General features: G+C 32.0%; 1 protein-coding gene and 1 long non-coding RNA gene across 3 annotated transcripts in view; one reads left to right on the top strand and one right to left on the bottom strand.

The window, feature by feature from the left end:
- The window catches only part of LOC143064466 (uncharacterized), a 50,476-nt gene extending 41,564 nt beyond the window's left edge, over positions 1–8,912 (top strand). For both annotated transcript variants that reach the window (XM_076237303.1, XM_076237304.1), the window contains 3 exons: positions 3,530–3,649; positions 3,876–3,911; positions 5,548–8,912. In XM_076237303.1, the coding sequence (XP_076093418.1) occupies positions 3,530–3,649; positions 3,876–3,911; positions 5,548–7,074 (1,683 nt within the window). In that variant the 3' untranslated portion in view covers positions 7,075–8,912. The remainder of the gene's footprint in view (positions 1–3,529; positions 3,650–3,875; positions 3,912–5,547) is intronic.
- A 1,663-nt stretch (positions 8,913–10,575) lies between these two features.
- On the bottom strand, positions 10,576–14,720 carry LOC143064467 (uncharacterized). The gene is made up of 2 exons (XR_012975258.1): positions 14,479–14,720; positions 10,576–13,646 (listed from the first exon to the last, which is right to left on the bottom strand). It is a non-coding gene; the product is annotated as an uncharacterized LOC143064467 (long non-coding RNA).
- Positions 14,721–19,471: the final 4,751 nt, after the last annotated feature.

The following is a 19,471-nucleotide window of genomic DNA, read 5'->3' on the forward strand; positions in this document are numbered from 1 at the left end:
TTATCGGCAACCGTATTTCTTTCAACAATATGAAAATACCGTATAGTCGCTAATGAAAGGCTCCGCGTAAAAAATCTGAATTTATTAAATTGAGAAAAACTAACAGCATAATTTATACCAAAACAATGTACGAAAACAATTACACTAAACTGCAGGCTCCTATGTTAGGGTTAAACAAGTTTGTGAGTGCCCAACCCTCCCCATAACCAAGAACAGAGGTGTTACAGCACAAAATAAGAACACACTGTACACATCAGTAGCAACTGGCTTAATTCAGAAGGTTGGTACGAGGCATTAAATCAACTAGCTTTAAAACAATGGAAATAAAGCAACTAAATAATAATAATATAAGTTACTGACCGCTAGTCAAATGAGACAGTTTCAGAGAATGTTGATCATTTTCTGCATTGTCAAATTTCTAACAAGTTATCACCAATACAGAAATGTATGGTTGTTTTAAACTAACTACTCTGTGATTACTTCGGCTAAAGTGTAACGGGTACATGTAGTATCATGAAGTCGATATAAACATTAAAAACAACGCGTCTTATACTTAATATTGAAAATGCAATTTTATCATAAGTGATTATTGTTAATGATGAAACCTTAGAAGCAAATATAAGGTTGTTTAGGACAGTACATTTAAATTTACTAAGGTTTAAATTGGAAGGTTGGGAATTAGATCATTTTTATTGCAAACGAAGTAACATTTTAATAAAATACTAATAAATCAAACACTCTACTGTAAATTGAATGCCATCGAATCAATTAAAATATTCTGTATTTACATTTTACAGCATCCATTTATAAAGTAAGAAATCAATCTGAGTTTCCGTTATCCCACTGTAACAATTTTAAATAAATTATTACCTTTCTCAAATGCATGTTTTGAGTAATGATTATTCTAAATCCTTCAAGATGGCCGCCCTAACGGAACGTGAAAACTGGTAAGGTTACAGTTGAAGTTAAATCTATTGTTGGGTTAATTAAAAAGGTTTGAGTAAGAAGTAAGACGGAAAGATTGTTTTTTTACTACGTTTGTTCCAATAAAACGTTAAAATATCTGTATAGATAAAAGAAACAGAGATCATGTTTATAAGAAGTTTGGTTGAATAAGCTACATATCAAAAGCAGTTTAGATAATCTATAGCATAACGATTGATAAGATGACGTCATTAATTGATAAATACCATACAATTATTTATTCCTATATCTACTCATTAAATTGAAATTCAGAGTCCCAAGGTTGTGCAACAGCCTAATAATGGGAACACAGTGAGTCAATTTCAAACATAGAGGTTCAAACAATTCTGATTGCTCTCAATTTAATAGTTGTTCACTGAGTTTTACAACATTCATAACTTTTCCGAGGTTTACATTACAGAAAAGATGGACTTTAAATACACTATAATATAAAGGCTTATATGTTAGATGGTATCTTGAAAACAAAACTGAGGTTTCATCCATAAAATACTTTTTTGGTTCAGATGGTTCTATTATAATCTTATAAAATACAAATTTCCTTTTTTTCTCCAAAATTGTAGTTCTCAGCAAATTTTAGGCACAACAGTATAATAATTTATTCTGAAATGCTATAAATTGTTGTAAATAAAGACAATAGTAGTATACCGCTGTTCAATAGTCATACATCGATTTAATTGGAACAAATCCGGCTCGAAAAACAAACTAAGGGAAGCGCATAAACTATATAAGGAAACAGAACGGAACATTGAACTTCTACAAAACCAAACGCAAACATTCATAGAAACGGACTATTAAATAACAAATGCCATATTCCTGACTTGGTGTAGGACATTTGAAAACAATTGTTAGTTGAACCTCCCACTTATATGGCAATGTTTAAACATCGTTAAAATGACAATAATATGTGACCCTAATACAAAATAAAATTAGAACATTCAGGACATATAATACATTAAAAAATAATATATTAGTATAATAGTATATTTCAACATGTAAACCACATAATAACAACGAACACCTAAAAATTTATTCACGACAGCACATAGATACAGTCCAAAAGAATAATGAATTGTGCGTCAAACGTAAAGCTTTAAAAACAAAACAACAAGTAAAAACGAACAATAAAAAATAAATAAAATATACACAAGGCGGTGCTACTGCGAATGCTATCTCTCTTATACCAAAATATTATTAGTTACATAGTGTGCTAGTGACCTAATACGGTATATATGAGGTCAGTAATTTCCATATGGGGTATGAGCGAAGCTCGAATCCCCATATGGAATTTTCTGACCCCATATATACCGTATTACGTCACTAGCACACTATGTAACGAATTTATCTTACCGACTATCTTAACGTGAAAAATTTAGACTTGTGATCTATCAAAATGAGCAAGCCATTCTTCAATACTGTAAGAATTAAGAAACTAATTTCATTGTTCCTACAAGAACAATAGCCAACGATAACAACTTAGGTTTAAATGTGTTTAATGAATTTATTTCAATCTTAATCATCAATTTCTTCGTCTGTTGAAACCTTTAAATTTTTTCTCAGTTTTTTTTATTAAGGGACGTAACACCACTACTTACCGTGTATTAAATAAGCCCCGTTCCCTACTACCTAATATGGAATATAAGGGACGTAACTCCACTACTAACCGTGTATGCATGGAATAAGCCCCGTCTCCCTTCTAACCTAATATCAAATATACACGGTCTTCTGATATACTGATACAAATTATAAATAATATTCTTACGATCTCCTTGCAAAAAAATTGAGGCATACTACGCTATGCCCTCTCTAAAACTGCAGACACAAATCACGATCTCAGACATGAAATCATTTAGTCAGATTTAAGTCAAATTAATATGAATGAGTAAGTAGTTTCGGATGTCTTTGCAGCTTTATTTCGATGACATCCAATTTTGAATATAATATATTTTTTAATAATATGATAACATCAAAATATTTTTGAAATAACCAATATTCGAGACATTTAATCAAACTTCAGTAAATTATTAATATGTTGATATGGAATTCATTACTGAATGGTTTCTGCTTAAAATAATTCATTTTAATTTGTATTTTTAATTTTATCAAAAATCCTGTTTGCTAATAAATACAGTTGAATCTTATCATCGAATCATTTACATTACATCTTTATCTGAATTGACGGTAGTTTATTTGACAAAAGAAGAAAAATTAACAATGATAAAAACTGTTTAAAAAGGACCATGTTATGAATACCGATGAAAGTGTGAAATAAAATAATTCTTTGTAAGAATTTTGACTAATTGGAGTATAATGTAATCTATCGAAACAACTTGAAGGTGAGCGTCTTTAATTTGCTTACACATGTTGTTTCCATTAAAAAATTAATGGATCAAATGTCATTATTAATTTTTGCAAGGAGAAAAATATCGGTGAATAGAACTGTCGTATCAAATGGTGAAATATCTGACATTTGGAATGTGTACCAAACCAGAATTTGAATATTTAGTGAATGTAGTAGTGCATGTAGTCTTTACAATTTCCTTTTCAGCAAGGTCAGTATGAAATGGAAAGAAATGACAGTGCTTTTGAAAGTGTTGACATAGATTATGGTGAACTAGACGACGAAAAGAGAACGCCAACACCGGAACCTACACGATCTCCGCCTAAGGTAAAACAGAAAGAAATGAATTTAAAAAAAAATATATTTAATAAACCATAACTTATGACATAAGTCATTTTCAATCAATAAAAAAGTAATTGCTATCTTTCAATATTTTTCGTTTTGACAATAAGTGTTCAAGAAGAGAAAAGTTATTCTTGTCCGTTATACTTTTAGGATGTTTATTTGTATGCTTTTCATCAAATAAATCTTCAAATTGTCTTTCTTTTCTTAGGAACAGGCCATGGATCAAACACCAAGGGGAAGTCGTGTAAGTACAACTAACAATAAGTCTGGTGAATTAAAAATATAAAATTGCCTGGTACCTTTGATTACTGTTTACACCACTGGCTCGATGCCACTGCTGGTGGACGTTTCGTCCCCGAGGGTATCACCAGCCAAGTAGTCAGCACTTCTGTGTTGACTTGCATATCAATTATGTTGTCAAATTTATAAATTTCTAGTTAACTAAACTTTGAATTTTTCGGAAAAATAAGGATTTTCTTATCCCATGCATATATTACCTGAGCCGTATTTGGCACAACTTTTTGGAACTTTGTATCCTCATTGATCTTCAACTTTGTATTTGTTTAGCTTTTGAGATATTTTGATATGAGCGTCACTGATGAGTCTTGTGTAGACGAAACGCGCGTCTGGCGTACCTTTGATAACTGTTGTCAACAATCGATTTCATTCAAGGATTTTAAATTGTATCAGAAACAAACTACTAACATTTAATAAACGATGATATATATAAAAATGGTTATCTCACTGAGATAAGAAACTATGTTATTACAAAAAAAATTCAATTGACGGTTTTTAAGACTTTCAACAGTTCGAAGTACTAAGGATGTTCTACCCCAGGAATACATAACTTAAGCTGTATTTGACGAAACCTTTCAGTTTTTTTTAGTCCTCAATGTTTTTCATTTTTTTCTGTATATAGTATAAGGTGAATGTTCAATATGTGGTTCAATAGCAACCCAAAAGCCATGGACTAAATTATACATTTGTTATGAAAAAGCCATGTAATAACGTGATATCAAAAACATGAACGGAAACCTTTATCCACGTGCAGTATATGTGTTAAAATACTGCCATATGAGTCAAATGCGCACTATGTTATTAGAAGGACAATTGTAACAAATAAAGTCATTCATTAAGATAGTTTACTATAACAATAACCACGAAAATGATGGAGAAATACGAATCGGCAAATCCCGACCGAAGCAGGTGTTAATTTTAGGCATTATCACCCGTTGCTAATGTAAGCATATCTTGTTAATGATTGGCGAGGCTTATAAAATATAAGTGAAAATTTACAATGCGGGTGTCCAATGAAATTAATTAATAATGTAAGAAATTTGCACAACGTATAATAAATCAAATTATACACCTTTATGTGGATTATACAAAAGGATTCCGAACCAGATTTATATGATAATAAGTGTTTATAGAGATTTTACAAAATATAAATATGTAAAAATACAAAATATCAACAAAATCGTAAACAATTGATAAACAATACCGGATAAAAAGAGACACAATGTGAAGTTCGACTTCAGGTGTGGTATTTTCTCGCTGTGTTGAAGAAACATTAGTGGTCTTCGGCTTTTCTGCTTTGTGGTCGGGTTGATGTCTCTTTCACACTTTCTCCATTTCCATTTTCAATTTTATTACAAACGTTTCGAAACTCCAGATAGAGAAGGAATGGATAGGATTTTGTCATACCTTATTGACAAAAAAGACTTAAAAAAGCAAATGTTACGGTTAATGAATGTATCATTTTACATACTAGTAAATGAATACAATTCATGATTGAAATTTATATTGTTATAATTCAGCTTTTTCATGGGTTGAATTGCATGATAAAACTTTAAAAAAATTAGATGATCTTTTTGTTTCAGCAACGTCCTGTTAGAGGTGATTCAAGACGGTCACTGTCAGAAACTCCTCCACTGCCTCCCATAAAACAAAATCCTGATACTCCAAGATTAGAGAGGAAGAATAATCCAAATCAAGATTCACCTGGAAGGTCCAGCAGTCAGGTAAAACAACGACAAGTTCTACCTCCGATAAAGGGAAATGGAGGTTCTTCTGGTAGTTATTCTGTCGAGGATGATCCGTCTCGTGATAATGTCACACGCCCAAGAGATGATCGACAGTTTGATCCGGATATCGGCGTTGGGGTCATGGTAATAGGAACACACAACTCAAGGCCAAGGTCTCAAGAACGAAGTTCAATGAAACGTTCGAGGTCTAGATCGCCTAAAAATATTATTATACATAATCATACATCTAGACAAAGATCTCATGAGAGATCTAGATCACGATCACGCGAGCGAAGACGATCTCGATCCCGATCACCTGAAATCAATGTTAACGTAATTAACACGCGATCTAGATCAAGTTCAAGAAATCGTCGCAGATCCAGAAGTTCGTCTTCAAGACGACGGCGTAAATCACGGTCGCGCACAAGTTCAAGAGATAAGCGTCATATTGTTATTGTCAATAGATCTAATAGTAGGAATAGACATAGCAGACGCCACTCAAGAAGTCGAAGTAAAAGTCGTTCAACTTCTCGACGACGAAGAACACGTAGTCGAAGTAGTTCTGTTGATGTCAAAATAGTACACGCATCAAGACGTCGCAAATCACGATCAAGGTCATCATCTAGGGGACGAAGGAGATCACGATCAAGGTCATCGTCAAGAGGAAGGAGGAAAATAGTTGTTCATAAAGGTCGTTCCCGTTCACCTTCAAGAGGTAGAAAGAGAAGAAGTTCGAGTCCTAGAAAACGATCATCGTCTCGTAGAAGATCTCATGAAAGGAGAAGTCCATCCAGATCTAGAAGCCGATCTCTTAGCTTCGATATAAATAGTAAAAGTAGTAGACACCGAAATAATTCTAGTCCAGATCGAACGCATTCGAGAGATAAAGGAAAGAAACCTCTTAAGAAGAAAGAATTGAACAGGAAGCAGTCAACAAGCAGGTCGCCATCTCCAGATCGACGACGCAGAAGCCCATCACCAATTAGAGCGGTTGCAGCCGCAGCGAGACCAAGAGAAGCTGCACGTGCAGAGACTAGCGAGAAAGCACGATCGGGCAATCCACAATCGTCTTCACATAAATCGAATGACCAACGACTGCCATCGTCTTTGGCAAAAGAATTAAATTCTCCGTCTAGACGATCAGCGCCATCTGACACAAAATATCCATCGAACAATAAACCTTCTCGTAGTTCAAAACAAGGAAAAAATGACGACGAAATGAAAGGAATAATAGAGCAGTTAGATCAGTTAGCAGATTATAACCTTAACTCTATCATGGGCAAATCAAAGGATTCTTCGAAGCCTAAAGTAGATGAAAAAGTTATCAAAGAATATTTAGGAGATAACTACCAGAAAAAAATGGACAAATTTTTACATAGTTAGTTTAAATAATTACTTAGAATGTTAAAACCTTGACATGTTAGCAGGGCATATATTTTATGAATAGGAATGACGGCATATATTGTATCTGATGCTAAACACGACACAAATTACTGTCATACGCAAAAGTAAGCAACACAAAATCTAAATGGATTCTTTCGACCAAATTCATAGTGAAACGAAGGACTTGTGCAATTTTAATGTACAAAGGTTATAATGGTCGGAGACTGTCATTACTGCTTTAGCCATAACATGTGGTTGTAAAATTTCATTTCAGTTTACTTAATTGAAACGTATTTCTTGTTCGTAGGGAAAATAATTATAAATAATATAGGCTCATATTTTTGTTTTGAGATTTTGTTTCTTTGCAGAGAAATTGTCTTGTCCACGCTGTTACGTATATCAAACAAAACGTATTTTGAGAGTAGTTCTATCGTAGAGATAAAAAAACTATAACGAAAAGATTTCCGAAAAATATACCAAGTACATCAATACCATAATTTGATTAATCCAAAATGTGATCTTCAAATAACATTGAATCTTGTTGTTTTCATTTGTCTCCCTTGCATTAACCGAGATATGCAGTTAATTTTAAATTATGTTTTAGTTATTGACAATAAGTTGATATTCTAAAAATAAATGCTACAAATTTACTCAACACATATATCAAACATATATTCTAAAATGCACAGCTGAGGATATTTGCTACTATTGTGTTGAAATTGTAAAATTATGATATTTATAAATTTCCTTTATTGAATTTGTAATAAGTTCTTGACCTTCGATCGTTTGGTAATTATTTACAATAAGTTGTTCATTGATTGTAATGTAATATTAAACTGAAGGTATTTGTCCAAGGTACTTGATATATTCATGTTGGTTAGTAAATGTTTGTCTTTGTCGACATACTGAATATAAGTTTCAAAGGACAGAATATAACATCCAATATTTAAAGAAAGCACAGTTCTCACACCACGTGTGTTTTATAAGTTTTGCTCTATTGATTTTTTTTAATAATGTACTTTTATTTTCGGGTTGCACCTCCCAAATGCTGTATCCTTTCCAAGCAAATACTGAAGCAAACGTAGCTTTATTTTTTTAAATGTTGTATATGTATTTTTACTGTTAGTCTGTATAATATAGTTATTAATGTTAGTGATATTTTGTGATTTTTTAAAACTTGTAATATACCAATGAAAATTTGTCGATTGTTTTGCGTTAAGTTTTTTAGTTCCATTTTTAAGTCGTTAAAAAGCTAAGGACTACATTAAACTCGCTTGTTCTGGACCAATTGTAAGATAAAAAAAAAGATATAAGAGTTTGTAACTTGCAGATTGGAAGAGTGGGAATAAATTGTCAAAATACGTTTAAATGTTGATGGCCAGAATGCATTACAGACACAATTATCTATATGTTTTTTATTATTTATGGTATACAGTTTTCATTGGTAAAAACGAAATTGAAATAGTATATTGTTATACTAATGAGTGATTGTTACTGCAATTGCATTTCCATACTGGTCCAATACAATGACATGACCTAAATCCAACCGATTTCGATTGTAACAGAGTGAATTGATAATACTTGGTCACTAACAAAGACTGTTTGAATGTGAACCAAGAAGCACAGTAAAGACATATGTTCCTTTATATATATATACCCGTCCATTTTATATTAAATGTAAGTACCTATATTTTTTTTAACCAATGATGTGATATTGTATAACAGTCTGTGATAAAAATGTATTAACTTGTTGTTGTTGCTGATGTTATTATTGTTAAATGTTTAATATTTTCATTTTAAAATGATTGGCTTGTGCAATAAAGCATTAGTATTCAAAATCTTATTTTTATCACATGGTCATTGACTTTCAAGCAAACAAGGATATAATAGAACCGACTACATTTTGTAATCCTAAATATTACACTTATTACTACTGATTTGCCTCAATATTAGGATGATTTAGTAACGACATATAAACCAATTTGGAGAGATAAGTCCAAAGTTTGCTGAATAACTTTCTTCGAGAACGCTGAGCTATGATAAAATGTTTCAAGAGCCAAATACATAAAAATAAATTGCAACCATCAAAATTGAATTGACCTCAATAATACAGCCGTAAATGTATTAGATCAACTTGTCCAATTGCGTTTAGGACAATTACATATTCATATGCAGAAGGTTAAGATAAATTGTAGCATTTAACAAATATGTTTTTGTTCCAGCAGATAGAGCACATGACAACATCTTGTGTAAATAAAATTACAAAAACTACTTGATAAATGAACCAGTTATTGATAATTCACATGCAGACTTATCATATACTCCGACGACACTTGTCAAGGAGGAATCGACAATCACAGGGCTGTACAACTGCATAACTAGATATCAAATGAGTTTGTACAAACACCGTTCCAAGTGCTCCAAGAAATGTTTTTCTAAAATTTTATCTAGAATTCAATCCGGGCTTCAACGTTAATGTGAATACTAATCAGATGCGGATACTAAAACATTCCAAAAATATTGTTAAGAGCACATACAATCTAAAACTCTTTTATCTTATATTTAAGCCTTTAACTTTTCTTTTTTGTATTGATAATTAAGTCTTTAGTTTTCTTTGTTGTCTTCAAGTTTGTACTATTTGTCTTTTTGTCTGTTTTCATTTAATGCCATGGCGTTCTTATTTTATTTTCTACTCTGAGTATGAATTTTCATGTTAAATATTCCGCCTTTTTAAAATCATATCAAGATAAAAGTAATGGCAACTAGGTGAATACTACACTTGAGAACAGTGCAGTAAGTAGCCGTTCTGATCATTGGTATTGATAAATACGTATGATGCCTATTTTGACTTAACGCATATACAAATATTTGCAAACAATTGTGTCTATCAATAACTGGTGTGACCTTGACCTTTGACCCATTTATCCGAAAAAAATAAACAAGGAACTTCCCCATCTCGTGGAACATTTCAACCAAATTGGAATAGAGTTTCAATGGATCTTATCCGAAAACAAAAATTATGCGAACACTCTAATCCATTTATAACTGATGTTAACTTAACTTTTGACATGGATCAAAATGTGTCTTCTTTTTTTTAGGGCATCATCGAACTAAGTTCAGCAACAAATGGGTAAAAAGAAAACATCCAGAAACTGTTTGCCCAAATTTTAGTCTATCATTGACTGTGTTAACTTGACTTTTGACCCCCCACTAACTCAAAATAGATAAGGGGTTTTACATACCAATGAAAACTATCAAATTAAGATGGGAGAAATTTTCAATATAACACAAACGATTTGAACAGTAAATTACAATTTTAAAAGTCAAACTTATGCCTCAATATGTGATTATTATATACAGGGTCTAACCCACCATCTTTTTCGGAAAATGTCTGTACCAAGTGAGTTATATGACATTAATATTCCAATTGTCTCATTGGTTAATAACATTTTATTTTGTTAGTTTTGATGGACTTCCTTAATTTAAATAAATTATTTAATATTCACTCAGAGCATGTTTAATAAAAATATTGATATATCTATTAACAACCCATCGACGGCTCATTGTGCAAACATGTAAAAAAATACAATTGCGTTTTTAACACCCTTTTTTATACTGAAATAATTTCATTCCTCCTATTGTCTTGATAAGACTTTGTGTTGGTCGTACTTATCGCTACCATCATCACTCCGTAAATTATGATCAACTTGTGAATTTGGTTGCTCTTTCAACTGTTACGAACAAAATCCAGTAGTGTGATCGCACATATGGCATAATTTTAAAATATTGTTATATTACAATAGAAAATGAATAACGAGCTCGCTTACTCCAATCTACCTTCACTTGATATATTTTAAGTAGAGTTGCCGCCATATCAGAATATTGTTTCGTAATCATAGAATATAGAGTCATTATAATTCCTTTTGTAAACGACATCTTTTTCCTTAGCATCCAGCTCACTTCGTCATTCTGTGTATACTTTGAACATATTTCTTTCTTTATTCTAGACCTTAAATGAATTCTTGAATAGTCAAAGTGCGATTAATTTAAAAACCGGGACGGTTAACTTCATTACTGTCTGTAATTACATAATGTGATTATTGGTAGTCGTAGTTATGGATAAGTAAAGAGGGGAGATTTCCATTCTAAATGTCAACAAACTGTCGTTACAGGGAAGTAGACATAACATCAACATGGCCAATGCTGTTGAAAGAATCTGATTTGAATTCCTTGTTTATATCTGCAGATTAATATTTCACTTGCATCCAAAAACGAGAGAGATTGCCTTACGATAATTATAGACTGACCGTAAAAACTTCCATATTTAATTCCTTCTGTTAACACCTTTGATGTTTCTTTTCCTGATTCTTCGATGATAACTTTAATGAGTGTATGAACATTTTCTAGCTCCACGTGAATGGGTCATAATCAAAATTAACAGATTGACATTCATGAGGAAGTTTCTTTGATGTCTGGATCTTTGACGTTCGAGTAACAATAATTAAGGAATGATATATGAAAGTTGAAAAAGAAGTCCAAACACGACGTCATGTTATTTGAAAATAATGTTTTCGTAAATCTTAATAAGAAATGCTGCATTACATCTTTATTTAAAAGCATGTTGATTGTTACAGACAAAATGATATTCTAAACTATCAAGAAACAAAAACTGTAGCTACACACACAAAAAATCATTATTTTCCATCAGTTTTGCAAATCTCAGTTCTCGTCATGTGTAACGAACAGTCAAGAGAGTCGCAATTGGAAACACGAAATTTTAACATGAGTATTCATCGCTTAATATTTTGTAAGCTACAGTGATACATGGATTGAAAACAAGTATTGGGAATTTCTGCCAGGTGATTTGTTGTGTATCATTAAAACAGACGATCTTGTCAAAGGCAGCAACATTGATACATTGTTTTTATTGTACAAAGTCGATTTATGCTGGATGTAAATTTCTTCTATCTTTGGAAAAGTTTTATACGAGTCAGAGCAAATAGGCGAAATTTTAAACGAAGTGTCAATATACAACGTATATTGAACCTTGAAACCACAAACAGTGTTTTTAATTAGCTTCTCACGATTTATTCTTCTGTCCTGTAATCCTATCATAAAGATTAACATTCTCAGCTTAGCCAGGATAAAGTCTGATTTTATTTGTGTTTGTTTCGTTCCAAATTGGTCTGTGCAGAGTAAAGTATATAAAGGTGTTCGTTTATCGTCGTTTTGTTTGGTTAAAATGTTAGTCAGATTTTCTGTAACCATCCAACTGGACAATATCGTACAGCTTGGGTTGATTGTCAAAAGATGTCCAAGGGACGAACCGTTTGGACAATATACGTCGCTTTTAAATTGAAATTGAAAATGATCCATATAAAAAATATAATATATGTTTAGATCATGCATTGTTTTAATTCTTCTCTTGACATCAGTAGGTTTACAGCTAAAGCTTGTTTTTGCACCGCTCAGGAGTAATTTTCTAAGAAATATGGGCTGATTAAAAACAACAGTCCTAGCAATAGCCGTTAACCCTTGAAAATCAGTACATTCAAGCGTGGCGGTATTATAGTCTAAAATAATATTAGCTGCAAGGACGTCTCTTGTTCTAACTGCAAAGTGCAGAGCACTTTCGCATATTAGTTCAATAATCAAATTAATGAACTCGTATGTTATAAAATTGTACGGTTCTCGATCAACCGATATTCTTGCTTCGTCCACAGAGACAGATGTGTTATATTTTTCAAAATATATCTTATTATCTGGTTTCCAAACGACATTCTTTTTGGAACATTGCACGCAATGGTCTTTGATTCCATTTTCAAAAAGATACACTAAAATTTCATACGCTCGGAAAAGGCATGAAAAAATTAAAAGATTTTGTTCATTCTCAATTTTCAAATGTTTTGCGCATAATTTAAATATTGCAACGTTTTTCTTTGTAATTGCTAACTGTAATGCACTAACTCCACTTCTTGTCCTATAGTTTAATGATGAACCATTATTCTTAATCATATTTTTAACAACATCAATATTTCCATGTGATATTGCAAAATGGAGAACCGTTAATGCATCTTTTTCTATATATCTGTCAGTCTGTTGGTCAAATATAAGATCTTCCATATCAAACATTTCAAGTTGACTTGAATAGTCAATCATTCCATGTTCATTTATAGCTCTAACATTTTCGGTATTATTTGCAATAACTGCATTTATAGCTGCTAATGTTAAATTTTCACTTTTAGATATGGATAATAATAACTTCATTATTGTGTATGAGTTAATACATTTTGCATTAACTTCAAGTGACGAAAGGCAAGTTGTACGATTCATTTGATCAAAACATGTTTTTCGGTCAACAATGTATGGAGGTATTAATTTTATCTTGTTGGTTAGATCTTTAGCATTTGCCTCATTGATGTGAAATAGAAGGTCGGTAATGAACTCTATAGACACGTCTGGTTCATGGTTGTCTAAAATTTCATCCAGTAAATTTCCAGCAATCGCTTTATGTCCATTCTCTATGTTCACATAATATGGACGACCTTTTCGTTCTTTAGAAGTAAGCCATTCTTGAAATAAAAACGTTTTAAAGGTTATTTGCGAGCTGGCCGAAATATATATAACATGTGGAGACATTTTATGAATAAGCTCATCAAAAAGGTATTCATCATTCAAAGAAGCATCAGCTACTTGAGCAATATGAAATATCTTCTGTTGTTCTAATGGTTCATTGCTTGCAGCTATTATTTCGAAAATAATCCTTGAATTTTTAAACTGTTTTGAATAACAGTTATTGTATAAGAAGTCCATTTACAATTCAAAGGCAGTTTGAAAAGAACCAGGTAAATTATTGATGTTAAGATTACTTTCTTTCGGTTTGATCGTTAACAGACTCCTTGCAAGCTGCAGCAAGACAAAGTCATACTCGGTTTCAATAGCTAAACGTTCAGCTATGTAATACTGTACTGAAAAAAGTTTCTGAATATGGCGAACGACATCTTTTTTGTGTTCTTCTGAATTTTTTGATAGATGCCATTTTTTCAAATTCCCAAAGCTGCTAGCTATTTCAGAGTCATTGCGCGTGGTGAAGAGAAACTTCACCCATTCAGGAAATAAAGAATAAATTTGCTTCAAGACTGGTAATACTGATTGTTTATTTTCTATCGTGCATTTGTCTAGTGCATCAACTAAGATGAGTAGTTTCCTTTTTGGATGCGGTTGTATGCGAAACAATGGATCTATAAGTAACAAATGAGAACAGTATATTGGGTCAAATGTACACATACTTGTTACATTTTTCACATTACTTTTTTGCAAATACTTACTAACGTCTTTGTTTATTTTATATGCTGGATACATATGTTTAAGTTGGTGTACTATGTTCAATACAAAGGCACTTACGTCTCTAAATGTAATTGTATCAGCTCTGCATAAATGGTGCAGTATATCATACCCTGTGAAGTTTTGTCTTTTTGAAATAATTTCCACCATTGCTGCTGTTTTCCCATACCCAGGGTCAGCTATAATCAAAAGTCCTTTAGTGTTTGAGTCATTGATTTTGTCTTTTATTCCTTTAAACAACCACCGTCTCCCAGTAAAATTTACATACTCTTGGATATAAGAATCAAATTGTAAACGAAATCCGAAATTTGGAAATAAAAATGTTAAATAACAAAAATAACAAACTCAATGGAAAACTTCAAAAGCTCGAACACACCAAACGAATGGACAACATATTTCTGACTTGGTACAAACATTTCCTGATGTAGAAAATGGTGGCTTAACCCTGGTTTTTTACCTAGCTAAACCTCTCACTTGTATGACAGTCGCACATGCAATTCCATCGAATTGGCAACAATAAGAGAGTAAAACAAACAAACATTAAACATGCGTTTTAAAGACCGATACAACTTATAAATAAATCAAGCTCTCTCAACTTCAAGAAAGTTCACACATCTGTTTCAAAATATCAACCTTTTTAAAAGACATATATATTGATAATATACAAATAACGGACATTATAAAAGCAGAAAAAATGACAGGTCATTGTCCCTGGTTGTTGGTTGTTTAAGTGGGTTTTTTTTTTAGATATAATTATTCAAACAAAAAAGATATTTGGCGGAGAATGATTCTTTCTTGATTTTTTCAACAGTTAACATCGGCTTCCAAATATAACAAGGATGTTATAAGATTTTTCAAACAAGGCTGTTTATACCAAATGTAATAAATTTATGAAAAGAAAAATAGGGGTTATCGGGTAAAAATGTTCTTGTCTTACTTAATTTGTAATTGACTGTTGTTTGCTGTACCATTAAGTTTGGAACAGGGAGATGACCAAAAGTTCCAAGTGGTGACGTTTAAGTCATTCCCTCGTAAGCTTTACAGACGCCATCACGAGTTGACTGTTATGTAATATCTGTTTCACAGACGGTCACGACTATGTCCTTAATATCGAAACTACAATCCCATATCCTTTGTGACCTATCGAATTATACTTATTACCGGCTTTGTAAAAACATGAGCAACACGGTGTGTGTCACATGTGAGGCAGGATCTGCTTACACTTCCGGAGCACATGAAATTTATAACGTGTTGTTTTCGTTTTTTAAAGCACTTGGTAGATACCTTCTTTTTTGTAGACTATCAGTCCCCGGGGTATATATCATAAGCTCATAATTAAGTATTTGAATGCTGACACGCTTTATAACAATTTTTTTCTAAAAATGTCCGTTTAAAGATTTTGAAATAATAAATAAACTATTATTTACATAAATAAGGCCGTTAGTTTTCTCGTTTGAATTGTTTTACATTGTCTTATCGGGGATTTTTATAGCTGTGTCATTTTGATCTTTTGTGGATAGTTGTCTCATTGGCAATCATACAACATCTTCTTTTTTTTAGGTCTTTTTTAGCTCCCTCAGGCAAAGTTGACTTAAGATGAATTTGGCTATTAAAATTATGTCTTTTTCGGGTATATAGCTCTTCAACTGTTAAACTCTTATACAACCGAGGCTTTCAAATTTTGATGTTCCTGATTAAGGTAAATCCAAAAAAAGCGCCTCTGATGCAAGACATTTTTATTTGTTGTTTTCATATTTTACAGCCCTAAATCGAAATCTCTGCTTGTAGAATATCAATTTCCGACGGTATCATAAGCACAGTAGTCATTCAGTACTTCATTATTGACATGATTTATAACCAACTTTTTTATAAACTGATCCTTTAAAACGTTTGGAAATATAGAGAAACTAACGTTACATCTCCCTCAGAAAAGTTGACGTTGTATGGATTGGCTATTTGTTCAGGTCCTTTTTCGTCATATAATTGTTAACCTGTTTTGATTCTAATACTTGCTTTGCTTTCAAATATTTTTTTTATTTCAATCCTTCTCTCCTAGCGAGTTATGAATAAAATTGTCGTCTTTGCAAATAACCCACACATCAATTTAATTTCAATCCATATACAAAATAAATGGATTCATTATTGACAGCATAAACCTCGAACACAGAATGTTGCAAATCTAAGTTGTGTAACTCTTTATCAAAGGTAACAACTAGTAGTGTCTTGCAAAAGGTGCTTGATCATGATAATGCAGAAATATAGTTATACCAAACTTGGTATCGATACGCTATAATGAGTGTCATAATGAAGCACCCGTCTCTGCTCTGGATAATAATGAAATTTAACAAGAAAAAATTCATATATAATAAATTGTTGAACATGCTCTCATACTTAAATCCACATGATAACTAAAACATGGATGTAGAAAACAAAGAGGGGGCAAATGTAGTACAGGGCGTTATCAATTAGGTACATGTTTAGGTAGAATTAGTGTCAAAATGAGCTTTAATTGTCTATTTATGAAGTTTAAAATTAACAAGAGAAGGATTATTGAACATATTTTGTTTGTCTGTGTGTCTTTTTTATATTTAGCCATGGCGTTGTCAGTTTATTTTCGATTTATGAGTTTGACTTACCTCTGGTATCTTTCGTCCCTCTTTTAGTTCAAATAGCCAAATGAAGAACTAAGCTAAATGTCAGAGGATTTGACAGGACTATAGTTTTTAATACTATTTAAAAGAATGTTCAAAAGTAGCAACCTTACCCTAATGTTCTTTAACTTCTTGTACACACCATAAAGAAAGACACACAGCCGTCAATACGATGAAAACACTAGTACTGACAGGTACAATTTTTTTACAACATGGTTTTACACGTTCCAGCCATTCCATTTTAAAATGGTGTTTTTCAGTGATTGGCTTTTTTCCAAAAAATTTAATTCAAGTTCAAGTAAGATTTGTTCTTCAATCAATGTTTGTTCGAAAATGTCCTTTAAACATGTCTGCTGTAGTGCAGTAATAGAAGTCGCAGCATCTTGTGACTCTTGATACAGAATAACATCTGGTGTTTGGAGAACATTCAACAATGTTTGACAATATCTCGTTTTTTCTTTATCACTTATTGTTGAGTTATGAGAAACTTCATTTCTTATCTTACGTACTTTGTCGATATTTTTGTTGAATTCTGTACAGTTGATCATACATCCAACAAGAACAGATACGTCAACGAGTTTAGGGATAGTTCTTGTCGTAAAACACCAATCCGGGTAAAAACATTTCTGAACTTCACGAGGATCAGATGGCCACTTTGCTGAATCCATACGAGTCCAGATAAACTTTTGTTTTGTTAAAACATTTCGATTCTTATGGTGATTGAGTATTGCAGTTTTCCATTGTAAGCATATGCGACACCAATTATTAAGCTCTGGTTCATTTATACTACAAGAGCGAGCACATCTTTGAGTAATAAAATGAAGCTGGTTGTTAAGAGTGCCATGGAGAACGTCGATTTTATCGTTTACATACCTTTCAATTCCGTTTGCAAACAACGTAAGGGAATATAGAACACATATCCAGTTTTGTTTGTCGCTATTTTCTAAAACGGAATCAGCCATTCCAATTTAAAATAGTGTTTGAATGCTCTCAAGAGCTAAAAAATGAATTTAATATATATCATTCCCTTTTAGTTGATAAAAAATGAATTTCTATAATCAAACACAGATGTGTCTCCGATACCTGCACATTGTAAAAATGAATAACTTATAATTAACAATTTTCTACATAATTCTATTCACTCATTCAATTGAATGTCATGGCTGATTTCAAATGAACAAAACACTTTGTCAAAACCGTATGACGATTTAAAAAAAAATATATACTAACTTATAGGTAATCTAGTGTCTACTTCAATACATAAATACAAGAAGAGCGCCATATCTCGTTTGGTTAACCATCAAATAAGGACGTCGTTTGTTTTAAGGAGGACTCGTGACTCCGTCTGTCTATGTTTGCATTGATTTACATGGGAGACAGTCCTTGATTGAGTAGGATACTGAATCCGTTTGGAGTAATTTTTACAAATTTTGTTCAAAATTTTGCAGAATATGTTTATATATTTATTAATTCGTATTTATATAGTTTTGGCAAATAAAAATGAGGATCTCGCAGATTGGTTTAGCATTAAAGATTCTAATTTGGTTTAAAATGATATGCTCTGGAAAAAACTAAATGGAGACAAAATAATCCTTCAAATCTGCATAATCTAAAAAATTACAATGAAATTGTAAAATTGAAGCAGAAGAAATTTCATTAAAACATGACATAAGATACTTATAATGTTGTATACGTAAAAAGTAAAATAGCAAAAATTCCGAACTCCAAGTAAAATCAAAACAGAAAGTCCTTTTACAAATGGCAAAATCAAACGAATGAAAAACAACTGTCATATTCCTGACTTGGTATAGCTATGTGTAAAATGCAGGATTAAAAATCTGGTTTTATATCCAGTAAACCGCTCCCTTGTATGACGGTCATATACCTATTTTTTTTTTCTCTGTAAAAATACAAAATACAATATCCTATTATAGAATTACAAATAAATCATCCTTGTATGAGTAATGCACCTTTAACCTAGTTCGTTGAGTAATTGTTACCAACAAACGTTTTTAAATTGAAACTTTAGTCTTTTATATCGAAAAACATTATAAACGATGACCTATAGTTGTTAATGTCTGTGTCATTTTTGTCTCTTGTGGACAGTTGTCTCATTGGCAATCATACCACATCTTCTTTTTATATTATAGAGAAAATCGGAAATGGACAAAACTGTTCAGAATAATGAGCTTTACGAATTATTTCACTGCCGTCAAAAGTGTCAGACTATTATTTTTGCTTGAATTATTTACCTTTAAGGACAAATTTTACCTTTTTTTTATCTTGCAAACTATAATAGATAGAGAAAACCCTTAATGTGCAAAGATAAGTTCTGCAAATAAGTCTAAAAGGTCAAAATCAGACTCCTAATAAGAGTTATAAACCTTGAATGACGATTTTTA

Source organism: Mytilus galloprovincialis, chromosome 2, assembly GCF_965363235.1.
Source record: "Mytilus galloprovincialis chromosome 2, xbMytGall1.hap1.1, whole genome shotgun sequence".
Classification (NCBI taxonomy): domain Eukaryota; kingdom Metazoa; phylum Mollusca; class Bivalvia; order Mytilida; family Mytilidae; genus Mytilus; species Mytilus galloprovincialis.